Raw genomic sequence first — 22,101 nt, 5'->3', positions numbered from 1 at the left:
GCAGACTGTTATTTTATCAAATCAATTTTCTAATTATTACGTGATTAAACTAATCATGTCAATTTAATTAACTAGGAAGTTGGGGCATCACGGAAAATCTTCAGATTACAAAGTTATAATTTTCCAAATATAACTAAATTAGTCTTCTATTAATGAATTATTCTTTCCAATTGTCGTAAATTCTTGGTTATCTGACCAAACCCAGCCTAAACTATGAATCATCCATACACCAATTGGCTTAATCATGTATTTACTAACTAACTAAATAATCAAAGAAATGCATAACAAACAAACAATAGATATTGGTTACTAACAGTGATAGGGAAGATCACCAAGTGGACTAAACCGATATGACGGCTTGGTATACAAAGAAAATGGGTTGTGGACCGATAAAGGAGCGGGAAAGACTAAATTGATCACTACACACAGTGGATAATTATATTCATTGAAATGCTAATCCTTTGCACATGAACTTTCACTCATTCGGGAATAATTGCAATCAACATATTTACGCCCATATGTCGTTTGTAATGCCCGGGGGGGGGGGGGGGGGGGGGTAGTGGAGGAAAGAGTCAGGCGCAGGAAACAGAAAGTTCAGGGTAGCGATACTTTTATTCCACCATACCGGTGAAAACGACGCCAACCCAAACAAATGCCCCAAAACACGGGGAACTAAACAGTAGCGCAAAACACACATACACGGACAACCGTGACATACAGTCGTACACTGCAAACAATCCTGCACACCCAGCAGGCGGGCCGGGTGGATAATAAAGCCCAACCAATCAACCTAACTAAACACAGGTGTAACTACTAAACAGACAAGGGGGAAAAAGGTTAGAGGCAGCTATAGTAGGCCGGTGACGACGACCGCCGAGCGCCACCCGAACAGGAAGGAGAGCCACCTTCGGTAGGAGTCGTGACATCGTTGTTGTCTTCTCTGTTGGAATTGTCGGTCCGTCTGCTGGAGAGTCAGTTCATCAGAGAATCTCTGGTTACTTCCCCAGAAGTCACAATGTCTTTCATGGTTGTAGCTCTATAGGCGGCTCCTGATAACGTCGGTTGTAATGGATACGTCAGGTTTCCATTGTTCTTAGAATAGATGTTTTGGCGGTCGGTGGAAGACCTCTTTATAAGGTTCTAGAAATACAACAAAGTCAAGGAGAGTAGATCTTAGGTCAGCAATTTGAAATCCACTAACTCAGTTAGATTTTCGAACTTGAACTCAAAACGAACAATTGTTATTGTCAATCTGTTAATGTTACTCAAATAGGAGAGAGAAAAGTGGTTGGGACAGACCGTCTACTCTCCTAAGGCCCGCTCATAAATCCGGACCTGTCTACAGAGTCACTCGCTTACTTTTAAGGAAACGACTTGTGAGTTTGTGGATGTGTGAGAGTGTGACTCAAACCCTGAGTGGCTGCTGGGGGATATAAGCGTGGTGGGTGATAACGCCAACTGCATCTTTCTTTTCCCCAACGCAGTTAAGCCAAAACCACGCACCGTTTTTCTGAAAAACGGGGCATTCTACAAAGACTTGAGCGCTCTCCAAGTCCGGAAATTAATATCACGAAGCGTGGAATTTCAGTCACTGATTAATAACATTTGCCCTTGTATTTCAAGATTGAAAAATATAATAACATAATGTGGTGGACCAAACTAGCCATTAACGTCCCTTGACGCTCTAAGACAGATTCAATGGCTGTGGCATTGCTTATTCGGCTGAATGATTTGCTAATACATATTTGAGAAATTATTAATAATAAGCATATGATTTGACCTGATAATAGACCGAACTAGTAACGTTAAGTAGCCTAGGTTAACTTAGCTGACCTTCAATTGAGGGAATTCAGCAGAGTTCTCTGAGACATTTTTACAACTCATTGAAACTCTGAAAATAAATACATGGGCAAATGTTACCAAATATGATAATAATAGGCCTGCATTACGGTAGGCAGGCAATTGTTAAATTACACTTTCCATCCTTACCTTGGAAGGTCACTGTCTCTGCGCTGGGAGCGTAGTAGAACACCTCTCTGAATAACGGGGCGTGGTTTTGTCTTAACTGCGTTGGGAAAAAGAAAGACCCACATCGCGTATGTATATTAGTGACATCAACCAAGATCTGGGGTTAATTTACCACCACCCATTGAAAGAGAGAGGTCAGTAATTTACAAGGATGCCAATTTTCCAAAGTCATTCAAAGTTTTAACTTTGAGTGACCTAAAACATAATTATAGGTTTATAAGGTCGGCTATTAGTACCCTATATGAATCCAAATATGAAAAGTGAAATATTGATATTATATTGTGGTTTATACATTTTTATTAAGTATTTATTTTGATTATAAATATAATATTATATGCATATAGTATTTTACTTTCGTTACATAATTGTTCCTCTCTTCTCCACCCCTTTTCTTAACGTGTCCTGTTCGCCTTCTCGTTAAGTGCTTCCACTTCAGTTTGCAATACTGATCACTGCTGTGCGCCACTCCGCTCGCTTCGGAATGTAGACGCAAAGACGTCTGTCTCCACAATGGAACTGCAATCCGAACTGCTCAAGTCCATCTGGTACGCGTTCACATCGCTGGACATGGAGAAATGTGGCAAAGTGTCGAAATCCCAGCTGAAGGTTAGATTTGAAGTGTAATATTTCCAAGTGCTGAGCTTTATAATCAGGAAATGGGTGTTGAATTGCTTCTGTGCCTCTGGCGCCAGCATGTTACTCAGTCTACAATTCACATAATAATATCGACATAATCGTTTGTTTAGATAACCTTATAAACAAACGTTTTGAGGTTTGAAGATCTGATCAAGATAGCCTTAAAATTACATTGTTAGCCTCTTACAAGTTGTTATATATTGGCTATAATACATTATTCAGCGTTAATCTAGGTATGTATACCATTTAGAAAGTTAACAGTCCACCAGTAAAAATAATAATTTGCATGGATCATGCAGGAATACTGCTCATTATGAGAAACGTGCAGATGAAAACATTCTCACTGGCACACAGTTTGGATACATTGGTGACTTTAATACATGGATACAACCTCCATGAGTGTGTATTCATGAAACCCTCTTTCAGTGAGTAATCACAACAGCGGCAGCCTACACACAGAAATGGGAGCATTAAAGTCAGTCGATAGTCACCTGTGCCCTCGTTTCAAAGTCCAAGACTGGCCCTCTCCCTTTACTGCAGTCAACTTGTACACATGACAACATATCAGAGTTTACTGTACAACAGAAACAGACGGTGCTGTGTGTTCAGTCATCTTCCCCTTCACTCAGTCTCTGGCCTGTCGAGTTCAAACAAGTTGTGTTCTCCCTTTGGTGAGAATCCCAGGAAATAGCAGGCAGGTGTTCAGACATGCTCACACCGAGGGGGCTGTGTGTGTGTGTGTGTGTGTGTGTGTGTGTGTGTGTGTGTGTGTGTGTGCGCGTGTGTGTGTGTGTGTGTGTGCGTGTGTGTGTAAGTAAGTCAACAGAGGCCTGCAATGTTTTTTACACTGCTTGCTTTGGTTTTTATAATTGACCTCTGTTTTTTCATATGATTTGAGATGATTAGAAGTTGTGAACTATTTCAGTAACCACTTACATACTGTATATAAATATAGGAATGGTAGATGTAATATTGTCAGTAACATAATACATTTAAAGGGTCATTTTTGGGAGATTATCATTTGGCCAAAAGACCATCTTCTCCTCGAATCCTCCGTCCTCTCTCCTTGGTGACCCGGAAACTGCTAAGTTGTAGAGTGGTCGAGGATAGTGTCAATTAGTTTCAAATGGAGGAGTGTCCTCGCACCCTCGATAACGTCCTCCCACCGAAGAAGCGCGAGTATCCTTCTCAGAAGAGTTTTGAAATCCGCCACACCCCCTTTTAAATCAGCTGTTGTTTACTTGGAGATAAGTATGCACATTTAAAAACTATATGCTACATATTATCTATAAAATGTCTAGCACAACTAGCTACGTGTGTTTTTTGAATACTTTACACATTTCATTTGGGATTCCATCCCTGGAAATGTCATTTACATGATGATGACGAGCGAGTGAAGAAGGAGAGTCTAATTTAATTCAAACGTATTGTTTCCACATTTCTTCTCCTCGGTTACCGTTGAGCTTTTTCAAAAGGAGCCCTAGGTGAGGAAAACTGAGGACAGAGCAGTTGAGCGAACCAATTGAGAATCTCCCTTTGACAGGCATTTTCTTAATTTGTGTGTGTGTGTGTGTGCGCATGTCGCAGGTTCTCTCCCACAACCTGTACACGGTGTTGAACATCCCTCACGACCCCGTAGCACTGGAGGAACACTTCCAAGACGATGACGATGGACCGGTGTCAAAACATGGCTACATGCCCTACCTCAACAAATACATACTGGCCAAGGTAAATTACCTCAACAAATACATACTGGCCAAGGTAAATTACCTTAACAAATACATACTGGCCAAGGTAAATTACCTCAACAAATACATACTGGCCAAGGTAAACTACCTCAACAAATACATACTGGCCAAGGTAAACTACCTCAACAAATACATACTGGCCAAGGTAAACTACCTCAACAAATACATACTGGCCAAGGTAAACTACCTCAACAAATACATACTGGCCAAGGTAAACTACCTCAACAAATACATACTGGCCAAGGTAAACTACCTCAACAAATACATACTGGCCAAGGTAAACTACCTCAACAAATACATACTGGCCAAGGTAAACTACCTCAACAAATACATACTGGCCAAGGTAAACTACCTCAACAAATACATACTGGCCAAGGTAAACTACCTCAACAAATACATACTGGCCAAGGTAAGTTACCTCAACAAATACATACTGGCCAAGGTAAACTACCTTAACAAATACATACTGGCCAAGGTAAATTACCTTAACAAATACATACTGGCCAAGGTAAACTACCTCAACAAATACATACTGGCCAAGGTAAATTACCTCAACAAATACATACTGGCCAAGGTAAATTACCTCAACAAATACATACTGGCCAAGGTAAACTACCTCAACAAATACATACTGGCCAAGGTAAACTACCTCAACAAATACATATTGGCCAAGGTAAACTACCTCAACAAATACATACTGGCCAAGGTAAACTACCTAAACAAATACATACTGGCCAAGGTAAACTACCTCAACAAATACATATTGGCCAAGGTAAACTACCTCAACAAATACATATTGGCCAAGTTAAACTACCTCAACAAATACATATTGGCCAAGGTAAACTACCTCAACAAATACATACTGGCCAAGTTAAACTACCTCAACAAATACATATTGGCCAAGGTAAACTACCTCAATAAATACATACTGGCCAAGGTAACCAACCCATCATACTCAATTGAGGATTTTCACATTGAGATGAGTGAATTCCAGTCCATTCAGGAGATGAATTGCACTTGATCTTGATCTTAATTCACCCAAAATTACATATTGGTTTCCTTAACCTGTGAGCAAAACCGAAGCATGCATTGCTGTCTTACCTTGTCCATAGACTGCTTACAGGGTATTGAAACCAATATGTCATTTAGTCATTTGGGTGAACTATTCGTTTAACATCTAAAACTCTTTACCAGTACTAATGAACAAATTAACCCCTGGTGTGCTGCACCCAGGTCAAAGAGGGTGCATATGACAAGGAGATGTTTGACGACCTGTGCTGGATGATGACCATGAAGAAAAACTACAGACCTAGCAGCGGCCAGGGGGGGCTGCTGTGCTCCCTGAGAGACTGCTTCAAACTTTTCTGTCTCTTCAACCTGCTGTCGGAGGACCACTACCCACTCATCATGATTCCCCAGGAGGTGAGGGGGTTGGCGGGATGAGGGGACCAGGGAGAGACTGACCTCCATTGGCACATTTAAATATAAACCCAGATAGTATCTTTCAGAGAGAAAGGAGATGTACAGGTAGGGAGGAAATAGTTCATCTGAAAAAGAGGGAGAGAGCGGTGGGAAAGGAGGAGAGCTGAAGAGGGAGGGAGAAATAGAGGGTTAATAGACACACATACAGTACTGTATATAAACAGTAAGAGAATAGTCGTAGTTATGCAGTCCAGTCGTCATTTTGACTACATAGTGTGCTTTGATGCTTGCAGTATACAAACTGTGTGTTTATCGATTAGCCCCTTGCTCAGTGGAGGCTGCTGAGGGGAGGACGGCTCATAATAATGGTTGAAATGAGCCCGTCCTCCCTAATTATGGTACCACCATCCTCCTGTGCATTTGCTAAAATATCTCTACTCTAGGTCCTTACTTCCTGTTTTCCTCCCACTAAGCAGGAAGTCAGAGTAGAATAAACCAATATGAGGGAGGTTTGGTTTCCTGTTGATAACATCTGCAGGCTTTATGAAGATGTGTTGCAACTTGCTGACCACAGCATTATCCCTTTACTAGATCACTTTCTGAATATGGGTCTCAGCAAATTGAGCCATAAAAGGATAAAGATATTTTCTGACTTGTAATGCACACACACACGCAGGTGGAGTACCTGATGAAGAAAATCTCCACTGCGATGAACCAGGAGTGGGACGGTAAGCCCCTGGAGGACCTGCTATCCCAGGATGCCTCTGTCCAGGAGGAGGGCATGTCGGTGTGGGTGTTCCTGGATCACATGGGCGCCGGGAGGCTGCTGAGGGTCAGCAATGTGGGTGCCTTCAGTCTGGCTCTGGACCAGGTCTTCTTGGAGATGTACCACAACGTCCTCAAGAGGGTGAGTTGGTGGGACTATATGGATGTGGCTCCAGGTGGGTCTGTGTGTGTGGGCTGTTTTTATGTGTGTTTGCGTTGAATGAAATTCACATTACAGGGACAATGATCGATCCCTCTCTCTCTCGGTCTGTCTCTCTGTCTGTCTCTCTCTCTCTCTCTCTCTCGCAGGGTTACATGTGGAAAAAGGGACATGTGCGCAGGAACTGGATGGAGCGTTGGTTTGTACTCAGGCCATCCTTCATGGCCTACTACGCCAGCGAGGACCTGAAAGACAAGAAGGGAGAGATTCTATTGGACCAGAATTGTGTTGTGGAGGTAATCTTGTTATTCTGGTTCATCTTTCAATCCACAAAACCGGTAGAAAAATCTTGGCTAGGATAATTTCTTTTTTTTGCTAATGGCTGAGTGAATCGCTACTGTGGTTCACAGTAGATCACCACGCGCAATGCCAGGGGTCAGCTGGTGTGGTGTAAAGCTCACCGCCACTGGACTCTGGAGCAGTGGAAACGCGTTCTCTGGAGTGATTAATTATACCTCACCATCTGGCAGTCTGACAGACATCTGGGTTTGGCAGATGCCAGGAGAACGCTACATACCCAAATGCATAGTGCCAACTGTAAAGTTAGGTGGAGGGGGAATAATGGTCTGGGGTTATTTTTCACGGTTCGGGCTAGGCCCCTTTGTTCCAGTGAAGGGAAATCTTAAAGCTGCAGCATACAATGACATTCTAGATGATTCTGTGCTTTGAACTTTGTGGCAAGAGTTTGGGGAAGGCCCTTTTCATGTTTCAGCATGACGATGCTGCTGTGCACAAAGCCAGGTCCATACAGAAATGGTTTGTCAAAATCGATGCGGAATAACTTGACTTGCCTGCACAAAGCCCTGACCTCAAGCCCATCGCACCTTTGTGATGAATTGGAACGCCAACTGCGAGCCAGGCCTATTCGCCCAACATCAGTGCCCGACCTCACTAATGCTCTTCTGGCTGAATGGAAGCAAGTCCCTGCAGCAATGTTCCAACATCTAGTGGAAAGCCTTCCTTAGAAGAGTGGAGGTTGTTATAGCAGCAAAGGGGGGACCAAATCCATAGTAATGCCTGTGGTTTTGCAATGAGATGTTCGACGAGCAGGTGTCCACATACTTTTGGTCATGTTTTGATTTTTTTGAAATTCAACTTTTATTTCTACAGGGTGGGTCACCATTGAGACCAGGGTCTAATTTGCAAGGGATCCCTGTGAACATAGCACCTCGCCTAAATAGGTGTGCGTTTCTTTTTCTTCTAGATCCCTGTGAACATGAACATACAATAAATAATATCAATACAATAAATAAAGCAGGATTAATCAAAACAAACACAACTCTCACATCACCTCCCTTAAACTCCATCTAAGCTGTCCAGTGGAGAGCAGTGAGTGTAATTTCAAGGTGACCTGAAGGCCATTCCATGAGCTGGACCTCCAGAAGCAGTCGGTCCAGAGAGCGGGTCTGAAAATGGCCTGATCTTCAGTTAATACGTGAGCTGATGTAGTTTGGGGCGTCTCTGAAGAACCGCTTTATGTACAAAAAGTAGCCAGTGCTGGACCCTTCTGGTAGTTAGAGACTCCCAGCCAACGGAACTATACAAAATGCAGTGATGTGTACGGAACATTGTCCCCAGTGATAAAAAGAAGTGCTGAATGCTAGTTTGAATCTAAAGGTTTTAAAGCAGAGGCTGTCACATGCAAGTACAGCCTTGGCCAAAAGTATTGAGAATGACACAAATATTAATTTCCACAAATTTTGCTGCTTCATTGTGTTTAGATATTTTTGTCAGATGTTACTATGGAATACTGAAGTATAATTACAAGCATTTCATAAGTGTCAAAGGCTTTTATTGACAATTACATGAAGTTGATACAAAGAGTCATTATTTGCAGTGTTGACCCTTCTTTTTCAAGACCTCTGCAATCCGCCCTGACATGCTGTCAATTACAGTGCCTTGCGGAAGTATTCGGCCCCCTTGAACTTTGCGACCTTTTGCCACATTTCAGGCTTCAAACATAAAGATATAAAACTGTATTTTTTTGTGAAGAATCAACAACAAGTGGGACACAATCATGAAGTGGAACGACATTTATTGGATATTTCAAACTTTTTTAACAAATCAAAAACTGAAAAATTGGGCGTGCAAAATTATTCAGCCCCCTTAAGTTAATACTTTGTAGCGCCACCTTTTGCTGCGATTACAGCTGTAAGTCGCTTGGGGTATGTCTCTATCAGTTTTGCACATCGAGAGACTGACATTTTTTCCCATTCCTCCTTGCAAAACAGCTCGAGCTCAGTGAGGTTGGATGGAGAGCATTTGTGAACAGCAGTTTTCAGTTCTTTCCACAGATTCTCGTCTGGCTCCCTTCAATGTGCAAATATGTAGGTCCTCAAAGTTAATATTACGAGACCTGGAGAACAACATAAACTTGGTTTTATTAGCATTTAGCTCTAGTTTAAGATCAGTAAGCAATTTTTGAATGGAGTCAAAACCATGCTGAAGGTAATGAATGGCCTGCTGTTAAGAGGGGGAACAGGAGTAAATAACTGTATCATCTGCATAGAGATGAATGTTATAGGTTTTAACAGATAGAACAATATTATGTATAGAAATAGTGAAGAGAACAGGGCCAAAAATCGACCCCTGCGGCAAACCTTTCATAATATTGAGGAAGCTAGATTTGATACCGTCAGTACAAGTTGTGTCATGTCCATTAGATAGTTATTGAACCAACTGCAAGATGCCTGACCTAGCATTTTTCACACAACCTTTGTACAAGTAAGAAATGGTCAGCAGTATCAAATACTATTGACAGGTCAATAAATAAGGCATCACAATGATTTTTTATGGTGTAAACAATATAGCACATCATCTAGACAAGTGTAGCTGCTGATACAGCACTATGTCTGTTAATCTGTCTGCATATTTCAAGATATGGCATATGGGGATGTAGTGAGATAACCAAAGGGCTGGATGATTCTCTTGTCATCACTCATCTTGAAAAAAGGTATACTATATGTAACAAAAAATACCCACCTGACCGGTGTGGCATATCAAGAAGCTGATTAAACAGCATGATTATTACACAGGTGTACCTTGTGCTGAGGACAATAAAAGGCCACTCTGAAATGTGCAGTTTTGTCACACCGCACAATGCCACAGATGTCTCAAGTTAAGGGAGCATGCAATTTGCATGCTAACAGCAGGAATGTCCACTAGAGCTGTTACCAGATAATGTCATGTTTATGTATCTATCATAAGCCGCCTCCAACGTTTTAGAGAATTTGGCAATACATCCAATCGGCCTCACAACCGCAGACCACATGTAACCACGCCAGCCCAGGACCTCCACATCCGGGGACCTTGACCTGTGGGATCGTCTGAGACCAGCCACCCAGACACTTGATGAAACTGTGGGATTACACAACTGAAGAATTTCTGCACAATCTATCAGAAACGGTCTCTGGGATGCTCATCTGCATGCCTGTTATCCTTACCAGGGTCATGACCTGACTGTAGTTCAGCATTGAAACCAACTTCTGTGCCTAGAAGGCCAGCATCCCGGAGTCGCCTATTCACTGTTGACGTTGAGACTTGTGTTTTGCGGGTACTGTTTGCTGAAGCTGCCAGTTGCAGACTTGTGAGGTGTCTGTTTCTCAAACTAGACACTCTACTGTACTTGTCTTCTTGCTCAGTTGTGCACCAGGGCCTAGCGTAAATCTGCCATTATTACCAAGGGCCACATTTTGGACTAGACATTCAAATTGCTTAGGGACAGAGGTAGTGAGAGATACAGAAACATTTAAGATGTCCTTTGTAAATATGGCGACACCTCTGTCAGATCCAAAACATTATAACCAGCCAGAGACACATCAGTATCCAGTCTTATTTAGCCAAGTTTAGCCAACACCTCCCATCTATCTCTATTTGCCATATATTTTTAACTGTGCTGTTTCACTAAAGTTCTGAACCTTTTCTATTTTCAGAGTTTCTACAGATTGTAAATTTTTAATTTTTTTTGCTAAAAGTATTATTATATTATTGATTGTCTATGACTTTGCAAGTCACTCAGCAGTGCTATCTGCAGAGTTAGCTCCAGGTAAATGTTGCAATTCTTTAACCTTTCCTGGACCTGTGACCAAAAACAAACTACATATGGACAGTACCAAAACAAATGATCTAATGATTCTGTCTTTTTGCAGCAAAGTCTGCAGAGCTGGGATGGTTTTATCCCCCATATATACACTGCTCCAAAAAATAAAGGGAACACTTAAAAAACACAATGTAACTCCAAGTCAATCACACTTCTGTGAAATCAAACTGTCCACTTAGGAAGCAACACTGATTGACAATAAATGTCACATGCTGTTGTGCAAATGGAATAGACAACAGGTGGAAATTATAGGCAATTAGCAAGACACCCCCAATAAAGGAGTGGTTCTGCAGGTGGTGACCACATACCACTTCTCAGTTCCTATGCTTCTTGGCTGATGTTTTGGTCACTTTTGAATGCTGGCGGTGCTTTCACTCTAGTGGTAGCATGAGACGGAGTCTACAACCCACACAAGTGGCTCAGGTAGTGCAGCTCATCCAGGATGGCACATCAATGCGAGCTGTGGCAAGAAGGTTTGCTGTGTCTGTCAGCGTAGTGTCCAGAGCATGGAGGCGCTACCAGAAGACAGGCCAGTACATCAGGAGACGTGGAGGAGGCCGTAGGAGGGCAACAACCCAGCAGCAGGACTGCTACCTCCGCCTTTGTGCAAGGAGGAGCAGGAGGAGCACTGCCAGAGCCCTGCAAAATGACCTCCAGCAGGCCACAAATGTGCATGTGTCTGCTCAAGCGGTCAGAAACAGACTCCATGAGGGTGGTATGAGAGCCCGACGTCCACAGGTGGGGGTTGTGCTTACAGCCCAACACCGTGCAGGACGTTTGGCATTTGACAGAGAACACCAAGATTGGCAAATTTGCCACTGGCGCCTTGTGCTCTTCACAGATGAAAGCAGGTTCACACTGAGCACGTGACAGAGTCTGGAGACGCAGTGGAGAACGTTATGCTGGTGCGGTTGGCCCTAGGTTCCTCCTAATGCAAGACAATGCTAGACTTCATGTCAGCAGTTGGATTCAGCAGTTCCTGCAAGAGGAAGGCATTGATGCTATGGACTGGCCCGCCCGTTCCCCAGACCTGAATCCAATTGAGCACATCTGGGACATCATGTCTCGCTCCATCCACCAACGCCACGTTGCACCACAGACTGTCCAGGAGTTGGCGGATGCTTTAGTCCAGGTCTGGGAGGAGATCCCTCAGGAGACCATCAGCCACCTCATCAGGAGCATGCCCAGGCATTGTAGGGAGGTCATACAGGCACGTGGAGGCCACACACACTACTGAGCCTCATTTTGACTTGTTTTAAGGACATTACATCAAAGTTGGATCAGCCTGTAGTGTGGTTTTCTACTTTAATTTTGTGTGTGACTCCAAATCCAGACCTCCATGGGTTGATACATTTGATTTCCATTCATTTTTGTGTGATTTTGTTGTCAGCACATTCAACTATGTAAAGAAAAAAGTATTTAATAAGAATATTTCATTCATTCAGATCTAGGATGTGTTATTTTAGTGTTCCCTTTATTTTTTTGAGCAGTGTATATATAAAATGTAATTGGTTGCAAGAATTTTGTATAATAATTTAAATGGAACAATTTTAAGTTTTGAATCCGTCGTCGTTTTGTGTATCAGTTCATAAACCATGTGCCATGGAATTGGTATATCGAAAATCACTTCCCAACTATTTTGCAATCTATATGTTACAGCTGTCCATTTTTGGTCCTTAAATGAAACTGGTATACTTTTTTATTTATCAGAATTTTATTTAATCACTTTTGGTCTTTAATGCAAGGCCGACAGACAAGTTCCTTACTGTTTCCCCCTTCCATTTTTGTGGTTTCAGATATTACCAGAGTGTCCACATTGGTTTGAGAGGTCAGAGTTCAAGATCAAACTTCTGGCATTTACATGAATCAGTCCAACACCACAGCTGTAGGATTTCATATCAGTCTAATATCAGCACACTATGCTCAGTTGGTAACCCCGTATTTGAAAATACCATAGAGTTAACTTGAATTGGTATAGATACAAGCTTGTCTAGATATGTACTAGATATTACAACAAGAGTCAATGAGGGTTACCTGTTGCGAGCCTGATGCTAATGCTGATCATTTATGGTTGGGATTAGCTGAGCGGAACTTGGGGTCTTGATAAGTCAATGTCACCCTGGTAGTCAACCACCAGTTGTCCTCTCTTTGTCTTAGGCTATTCCAGACAGGGATGGGAAGCGTTGTCTCTTTTGTGTGAAGACCACCAGCAAGACCTATGAGATGAGTGCTGCCGACCAGAGACAGAGGGTGGAATGGACCCAAGGTGAGGGGATGTGAACAAGTGTAACGCCCTGCCTGAGAAACAAGCCTAATTGTCATCCCCGGACCAAGAGGATATCCTGTTAACCTAATGGTTAAAACATTTGGTTGGCACGCGGGAGACCCCTCGGTTGAAAAGCATTAGGGAAAGAACATTTTTTTCTGATTCTCCTGTGTGTGTGTGTGTGTGTGTGTGTGTGTGTGTGTGTGTGTGTGTGTGTGTGTGTGTGTGTGTGTGTGTGTGTGTGTGTGTCCTCTTTCTCCCCAGCCCTGCAGACTGCCGTCCGTCTCCAGGGTGAACGAAAGTCCTCCCTGCACCAGGAACTAAAGCTGAAGAGGCGGGTCCAGCGCAAGCACAGTCAACAGGAGCGTAGCCTGAGTGCCAGCAGCAGCCGCGGCAGCCAATCAGAAGAGCTTACCATTCAAGATCTGGAGAGGGAAAAGGAACGGCAAGGACAGGAGATAGAGAGTATTATTCAGGTGAGCAGGAGGGAGAGAGAGTGAGAGAAATGATGAGTGGGGGGAAAGAGGGGGTAATGCATACACAGTACCTAACATGACATGTAGGATGTATTTGTGTCCCACAGCACCAGCGAGAGGTGGAGGCACGGCGCAGGGATGAGGAGGAGAAAGAGAGGGAGCAACAGAAGGAGGTCCAGAGAGAGTTGGAGAGACAGCTAGAGGAGGCAGAGAAGGTGAGATCATGTACTGAATAATGAGGTGTGTGTGTGTGTGTGTGTGTGTGTGTGTGTATTTGTGCCTGATTGCCTGTCTGCGTGTGTTCCCCAGTTGCGGGAGAGCATGCAGGCTGAGATGGCAGAGAAGGAGAAGGAGGCCGAGCAGCAGCGGAAGAGGATCCAGGAGCTGGAGCTGACCCAGCAGAAACTGGAGGCTGCTCTCAACACAGAGATACAGGCCCACATGGAGGAGGAGAGAGTCAGGCTGGAGCTAGAAGGGTAACACACCTATACAAACTTATTTCAACACGGAGATACTGGCCCACATGGAGGAGGATATAGTCAGGCACACACATGCGCGCACACACACACACACACACACACACACACACACAGGCACGGCTGCAAGACTAAAGTCACAGATCAGAACACCAAACGTCCCTGTCTATTGCATTAGAATGGTCTTCTGTGTCCTTATATCCCTCAACCTCTCTCCTATCTATCATTTTCTCCCTTTCTACTGTCTCTACCATTGTCCTCCTTCCTCTCATCTCCCAGGGTACTGCAGGCAGAAGAGGAGAAGAGCAGGCAGTGTCTGCTCCTCCAGGAGCAGCAGGAGGCATCCCGCCACTTCAGCTCCACGGAGGAGGCCCCAAACGGAGCTAAGGAAAAGCGGCCGGCCCCCTCTGCCCTCCACTATGCCTCCCAGGAGCTCCAGAGCCTCCGAGAGACCCGAGAGAGGAGTCACCAGCACCTGGAGGTGAGAGCAAGGAGATGAGAGGTGGAGGAGAAGAGGTGGCAGGAGGTGAGGGGAGAGCAGGATAAAGATCCATGTTCAGGATCTTTTTATGTGGGAACTACAGTGGACTTTAGGCAGCCATAATTTCCACATTGAAAACGCTTTATAGGATTATTTGCAGGTGGAATTGTTGCATAGGGCACCTATAAGTCAATAACAGCTAGTAAATAATAGATGGTAAAACAAAGTGCAACTGACATCAACTTTGTAACTAGCAGTATGTTCTCATGTCCTTGTTTCCTTCTCTCTGGGTCTGTAGGAAGTTCAGGAGAAGCTTCGTAAAGCCAGCATCCATGTCCGACACTGGAACGTTCAGCTCAACCGCCTAATGAAACCCATCGCACCTGGGGGTAATACTCTGCCATGTCTCTCTCTCTCTGTCTTTCTCTCTTTCTCTCTTTCTGTCTCTCTGTCTCTCTGTCTGTGTGTGTTGCAATAAAAAAAATACTACAATAAGAATTAATATTTGATGGACAGTCAATAAAATATACTAAATATGGTATGCCATATCTTTTGCTAGACAAGTTATCATCGTTGCCAGCGAAAATCACCTGCCCGAAACAGGAGGGTGCATTAGCCAGCAGTGAGTTTATCGCTAAACTCCAACCAAGAGCCAATCAAGAAACTCAGCAAATACTTGTGAGCCAATCGGATACAGAAGAGAAAGGGCTAAAGGAACAGGTGGAAGCTATCACCCTGTCAGAGCCTGGGGGATCATGATGTGTCATGGGTAAATTGTGACTGACTCACTGACTGATCTACAAATAATATTGTAGTTATTTATGATGCAAGGATCTTTGCAGATCAGTCATTCGGCAGTCTGTACTGTTGGCTGCAATGTCGAACATTCCCAATTGTTTTACATGTCAACAGTCTGGCCGAGTTCCTGCCCGACTAGATGTGCAGGTGTTGCATTGCATCAATCAATGGTTGCGTGCCACTTTGTCGACTGTGCAGTCGGGCATCAGATTTCTACATCATATGAGGTGCTAAGCTGATCTGTTAAATACCAATCCAGGCTTTGTAAGATCTGGAATGTAGTCGGGGAGGAACCTGACCTCTACAAATGGTAGTGCTGACTAGGAGATTAGCAGGATCTGTAAGAAATAAATTGATCGAGGAGATACTACCTGTGCAATAAGAATGCTAATTTTAGTATCCTCCTTCACAAAAAATCTTCCGTTCCGTATGAACATGAACAATGATGAGGACTATGATTCTTGGCAGGTGGACCCAGTAGCCTATACACTACTTCAAGAACTGAACACCTCATCAACCAACTGACTGTTCAGATTTCCATCTTGCTAGGGGACAACAGTCATTGTAAATGATAGAATACCAAGCATAAACGACAGGTTTGAATTTCTGTACAAAAGAAGTGTGCGTACTAGTATGTAGTGTGTGAACAACGTGATTGCTCTCTTCTCCATTTGATACAAGGCAGTCTAATAAACCCATGTATGCCATTTTTTGTCAGGAAAGTAAAAGTGTCATGTCACGAAAAATCGGGACACGCAAATATGTAACGTCCCCTTTTGAATTAGGCCTAATATTCAGCACAACGTTTATTCTTGAAATTCAATCTCTTTGAAATAATGTCTTAAATCCTTTTGAAAAATACGTCTGTGGCTTACATATACCGATGCCTAATATATATGTAACATATGTACTAATATTTTAAATAAATATATCTAAATATATGTGACATATGTACATGAGTATCACACATCATACAGAATATCGAGTGGTTGATGTTTTTTTCGATACCGAGGTAAAGACAGTCTCAAGTTGGATTCGCGCTTTCAAACCTCAATAGCTTTCAAACCACAAATAAGTGTTATTATGTTGAAAAAATTGCACACACCATTGCACAGGTCTTATTTTCACGATTTGGATATTAATTCGCTTTCCAAAGCTAATAAACATGTGGAAATGTGAGCAGCATTTTGTATTCCTAGTTGAATTAGTTAGAGCGTAAACAAAGTTCAAAGGTTTTTACATATACATTTCAATAGCTCATTGGTATTGTGATCTACCTGACTCAAACAAGGTTCAGAATGTCCACTCAGTGAGCCTACACATTGCACACCCTTTACTTAGTCAATTTTACACCGCGTGATTTTACAGTACACAAACAAGAGCGTGCAATATAGAAGGGTACATTCTGCACCATGTTTGAAGTCACTAGGTCACATGACCAAGGAGCCATTGAAATGTAACATTTTGAAAAATTCATGTAAAAATCATGTGAGATGACAATGGACAAACTAAAGGGTGTGCAAGGTGTAGGTCCACTGACTGGACATTCTGAACCTTGGTGAACGTCACTAGGTCACATGACCAAGGAGTTATTGAAATTTTACATTTTGAAATATTAATGTAAAATCTTGTGAGATGAAAATGGACAAACTAAAGGGTGTGCAATATAGAAGGGTAGTCAGTGGACATTATGAACCTTGTTTGAGTCCAGTAGGTAATATTACCAATGAGCTATTGAAATTCAAAAATGTAAATAAATAATAAAAAATAGTGCGAGATATAAATTGACAAAAAATAAATGTGTGCAATGTGTGTCTATGCCATCGGGTTAGCTAGAACCAGTTTTGAAAAATTTAGGAGTAATGGTTAAATAGCTATTGAAATTTGAAAAACTTGATTTGCCACTATGTTGACGGTCCAACAGGCGAATATCCAACCTGTAACTGTCTTTACCTTGATTTTTTCGATAGCCAACAGAAGTTGAACATATTTGTTTGTGTAGGTAAATAGGTCTACCAAGCAATGGAGAAAATATTCAAACAATCACTTGCAATATTTCTAACTAAAGATTGCTATTTCAATATGAGTATTTTTGACGTCTTGTGATGTTTTTGTGTGATTTCTTGTGAATCTGCAACACACCCAAACACTGACCTTCGTTCCACGGCAATTGAACGCGACTTTCCCTCCCAAGCAATATGGCTGCGCCCAGCGCCAATTGATCGTCTCACGGAGTATATAATATGAGTTCCTTGAACTTATATAAACCTGCCGACCACTTTGGTGGACACCAAATTTAGAGATTGCATGTGGCAATACTATGCACATTAATGTCGTGGTCCTGCGAAAAGGTTTATCAGTCAACATGAGTGGCGCTACCCTACACAACATGATGAGGATACCCTCAATAACGGAGCTTAGGTCATTTCCCTTCTTGTGCAGGAAAGTGTCAAACAACCCCCATCAGCATGGCTCCCAGAACGGGACACAAGCATCACCCGAGACCAAACTCCTGTAGAATGAGCCCACGGAGGAAGAGCAACGGAGACCCCAAAAGAAACCGAGCGAGTGTTCTGTGCTGCTCTTCTCCGGGCAGGGGAGTCAGTTCGTGGGTCGCGGGCTTCTGAGATACAGAAACGTCAAGGACATGTTTGGCGTCGCGCAGAAGTGTGCATTTAATGGCAAAGTATACATTAAATATATGTTTAACTATACAGCCTAAGACACCCTGATGTTTTATACCAATAATATTATTGTATTTCTCTACAAACATCTTGTCGTCATATGCGACCTCATCCATCTCAAGGCCATTGAGAATTGTGTGGCTGCTGCAGGATTTATTGTGGGAGAGTTTGCAGCCCTGGTGCCATGGATTTCACAGAAGGTGAACCTCAATAGTCTATCCAATGCTGTGCTATACTTAATTATGAACGGACAGTAAACAATTCTAAGTCGCCATAGTTTTCTCTTTCATCCTACAGCCCTGTATGCGGTGAAGGTGCAGGCAGAGGCCATGCAGAAAGCGTCAGAGCTGATCCCTAGTGGCATGCTGTCGGTAATGGGACGGCCCCAGGCTAAGTACAAATATGCCTGTTTGCAGGCCAGGGAGCACTGCCTTAGCCTGGGCATCAACGAGCCCATCTGTAGCGTGGCCAACTACCTTTTCCCCGACGGGAGAGTCATCGCTGGCCACAAAGAGGTAGTGGATGGATGGGGAGTCCATTATTCTTTGAAGTTGGGTCACTCTCTTGGGCCACAACATCCTGGCTTTACGTACCTCACATTTATTTGAGATCAGAGTCAAGCAGGCTACAGGCCTACTTCTCAGATATCTAAATGGGTTAGGGGAATGGGCTAGGGGTGGAATTGGGAATGAGTCAGACACTTCCTCCTGTCCTCCCTCCATCAGACACTGGAGTTCCTACAACAGAACTAGAGGAAACTTCACTTCCTGCGTGCACGGCCGCTCCCAGTGAGTGGGGCCTTCCACACAGCACTGATGGAGTCTGCCACCGAGCCCCTGAGAAATGTCCTCAGACAGGTGGAGGTACCGAACTTCATCAATCAGTCAATAATATATTTTCAATTTCCAGTTGGTCAATGTACTGTGCAGCCAGGACGTTACAATATACAGCATACGTCAAGTATAGAATATCTCCAGTCGTGTTGGTTGAAGTATGGTGGAGTTTACAAGATTTGATCCCTAACATGGGCCACAGACAGATTGTCAATTGTATAAGTCTGGTTAGAAACATTTACAGTTTCCCTCCATAAATGCCAAAATACATTTAAAGGAGTGAAAAAATCCTTTACCAAACCAGTCTCTCTGCCCATCCCAACTTAGGTACGTCGGCCCGAGATCAACGTGTACTCCAACGTGGACGCCAAGCTACATGCATGGGGGCCATGTGCTCAGGCAGCTGGCCAAGCAGCTGGTGTCGCCTGTGAAGTGGGAGCAGACCCTCCACGAGGTGTTCGAGAGGACCCAGGGTCAGAGCTTATGAGGTGGGCCCCGGGAAGCAGCTGGGGGCCACGCTGCAGAAGTGCAACATGAAGGCCTACAAGAGCTACACACACGTGGACGTCACCACCCACGATGACTGAGAGGATTATGGTCTGAAGAGTAAGACGGGACTCATGGATTTGTGAAGAGACTCGTATCAATACAGTACAGTCTACATACTGTACAATATACATCCATTGACAATCACCCAAAATGAGTAAAACAGTACTAAAGACATTGACACACATACATTACCTACAGTATACTTCCTTGAACTCATTCAAGTAACTTTGCACCAATAAATAAATACCTGGTATTTATGAGTCAAGTCGGTTTGGTTTTTCTCAAGTTTAATTTTTTCTCAAGTCATTAAAAAATCTTTTTCCAGTGTCCATTTAATGGTGTAATAAGCTACATAAGATAGTTGTGGCAATTAAATGTCTAACTAGTAACAGGCTCAATCTTCATAGAAAAAACTGCAGACCAGCAACAGTATTTAAAACATGCATTAGTTGATAAGACTATTAAAAACTGTGATCCAGCACAATCAATTCAATAACACACACAGTATTTCTTTTTTCTTAAAGTATATAGTAAAAACTGTTTAAAAATATCACTCAATTAGGAAATTGTCCAACATAGAACATTGTAGCCAGAAGTCCAGCCAAGGCCCCCCTCAGTGCAATGGTTAGCCTTTCTACTCCTTCCACAATGCAGTGCAAATGGTTGCCGTGGCCACCAGTGCCACAGTGACAAGCATTGCTTTGGGCCAACCAGGGCAGTTAGCAGGTTGAATACTGGAAACCTGTGTAGGGGCAAGGGACAACACATGAGTAGTAGTAAGAGACGTATCCCCTAACCCCCAAAGCACATGAGATGTGAGGGAAGTAGATACTGTAGGTATATGTAATATGTTGTTGGCTCTTACCCAAGCCTCTGCTCTCTGTGTAGCCTGCCTGTGGACAGCGGAGGCCACGCCGGGCAAACTCTTCACTCCCCAAAGCTGTCCTTGTATCCCCCTGATAATGAATTACATGAAATCTTTGTTAACCATATTTTCATATCGCGTGTTAAATATTTCTTATGTGCAAAATAAACACTGATTTACTAGTTGTTTGGCACAATACATCCTGGTCTTTGAGCCCTCTCACCTGTAGATGCTTCTAGTCAGGGCATGGGCAGGACTTGTCACATGGAGAGTTTGTGGCACAGGCCACTGATTAGGGTGTCTCTCTGCCCATTCACGGTCCAGTCTGTCACCCATCTCTGCCAGCTGACGACCTGTAGCCCGGGCAGCCCTGGCATGGATCCTAAAGGACGGACCACAGAAATGATGTTCACGAAACATTAGAAATGCGTTCCTTATTCCTTGAGGTAATCAGTGATTGGGTAGCAACAAAGTGTTCACTTCCAACCATTTTGCTTTCACCCATAATGTCAGATTAGTGACTACTTCAATGGAGGAAGAAATTAGGGTTCAAATACCACCTTTGAATGTCTGTTATATCATTATAAAAGATAACATCAGCCAAATATGTGTATGTGACCAGTACAATTGGATTTGATTTATGACAGAGTTTGAGTAAAATGTAACAATTTCTTATCTTGTATTGTCTGTGTAAACTGATCAAGAGGTCAGGACTGGGGTGACGTAGCCTCTACCTGAGATTCACATCAGACAGGGTGACGTTGTCCACCTCACTAGGTCCAGCCCTGAGGGAAATGGCACGGCGTCGCTCTCTTCTGTGTTCCACCATTTTGTTTTCTGATAAAGAAAAGAGTTTGCCACACGCATGTCATGAGTTTCAGTGTGTTGCACTCCTAAATTATGTTTTTTTTGTGTGTGTGTTAACAGGTGAGTTATTGCACCTAGCCGTGTGTGTGTGTGACCATGGTCATAATAACTTTAACGCCCATAATTATCTACCTGTGTAAATATTGAGTCATGTGATCAGAAGTGTGTTGTCGGGGAGATTAGTCAGGTCAGTGCACACAAACTTTCCTCATCCTGAAAAGATGTCATCTTCAGGATTCACTGCACAGGATGGGCTCAATGAGGTTTTAAGATACAGTGTGTACGCGCGTGCGATACATAAATAGATACATAAATAGATTCCTAGTAAAAACTATGTGAAACACAAGAGAGTTTAGTGTTGAACACACCCCTGGCTCTGCTCACCTGTCCCTAAGCTGTTCTGTCCCTCTGCTCACCTGTCCCTAAGCTGTTCTGTCCCTCTGCTCACCTGTCCCTAAGCTGCTCTGTCCCTCTGCTCACCTGTCCCTAAGCTGTTCTGTCCCTCTGCTCACGTCCTGTTGGAGAGGTAGTCGCAATGCAAATGGTGGATTTCCATTACTCAAATCAACCAAACGGATACCATTGCAAAACAATTGCTTTCTTGTTTAGTCATCTTAAAATATACATTTGATTTTGTAATATTACATGTCTTTACAAATGTAATGTCTCAAACCAATCCAATGAAAGGATGGATTTGTCATTAGTCTTGCTTTAAAATAATTAGCAAATAAAAAGAAATACAATAATGTAAAATATATGTAGTAAAGATACTATGAATTATTTAACTATTAAATGAATAATAGTATTATTGCTAATAACATCATATATTCCTTAGCTCTACAGCATGATCAAATCATAACAATTGGGGGAAAATATTATTTGTGGATA

The 22,101-nt window shown here is 42.9% G+C and overlaps 1 protein-coding gene, 1 long non-coding RNA gene and 1 pseudogene across 3 annotated transcripts; 2 read left to right on the top strand and 1 right to left on the bottom strand.

Moving 5' to 3' along the window:
• Positions 1–593: 593 nt before the first annotated feature.
• LOC116355009 (uncharacterized) lies at positions 594–3,384 on the bottom strand. Of its 2 annotated transcripts, none has more exons than XR_004204228.1 (3): positions 3,156–3,384; positions 1,990–2,065; positions 594–1,140 (listed from the first exon to the last, which is right to left on the bottom strand). It is a non-coding gene; the product is annotated as an uncharacterized LOC116355009 (long non-coding RNA). The 2 variants fall into 2 exon arrangements; XR_004204227.1 differs by lacking the exon at positions 3,156–3,384 and adding an exon at positions 2,381–2,493.
• Positions 2,063–17,501, top strand: LOC109878968 (differentially expressed in FDCP 6). Its single transcript, XM_031797712.1, has 13 exons — positions 2,063–2,162; positions 2,451–2,634; positions 4,252–4,392; positions 5,646–5,834; positions 6,511–6,741; positions 6,909–7,055; positions 13,076–13,184; positions 13,449–13,660; positions 13,768–13,875; positions 13,970–14,136; positions 14,416–14,617; positions 14,916–15,006; positions 15,177–17,501. The coding sequence occupies exons 2-13, from the start codon at positions 2,539–2,541 to the stop codon at positions 15,374–15,376; spliced, it is 1,893 nt and encodes a 630-aa protein (XP_031653572.1). The 5' UTR covers positions 2,063–2,162; positions 2,451–2,538; the 3' UTR covers positions 15,377–17,501.
• Positions 17,502–17,628: 127 nt separating this feature from the next.
• On the top strand, positions 17,629–19,746 carry LOC116355008 (malonyl-CoA-acyl carrier protein transacylase, mitochondrial-like; annotated as a pseudogene).
• The last annotated feature ends 2,355 nt before the right edge of the window (positions 19,747–22,101 follow it).

Source organism: Oncorhynchus kisutch, linkage group LG19, assembly GCF_002021735.2.
Source record: "Oncorhynchus kisutch isolate 150728-3 linkage group LG19, Okis_V2, whole genome shotgun sequence".
Taxonomy (NCBI): Eukaryota; Metazoa; Chordata; class Actinopteri; order Salmoniformes; family Salmonidae; genus Oncorhynchus; species Oncorhynchus kisutch.
This window is presented reverse-complemented; position numbering and strand designations above follow the sequence as displayed.

Excerpts from the sequence above, each read along its gene's own strand:
- LOC109878968 (XM_031797712.1), top strand. The coding sequence starts at position 2,539 with ATGGAACTGCAATCCGAACTGCTCAAGTCCATCTGGTACGCGTTCACA. Across the intron at positions 4,393-5,645 it reads ACAAATACATACTGGCCAAG|GTCAAAGAGGGTGCATATGA; the intron begins GTAAATTACCTC and ends TGCTGCACCCAG. Across the intron at positions 13,661-13,767 it reads AGATAGAGAGTATTATTCAG|CACCAGCGAGAGGTGGAGGC; the intron begins GTGAGCAGGAGG and ends TGTGTCCCACAG.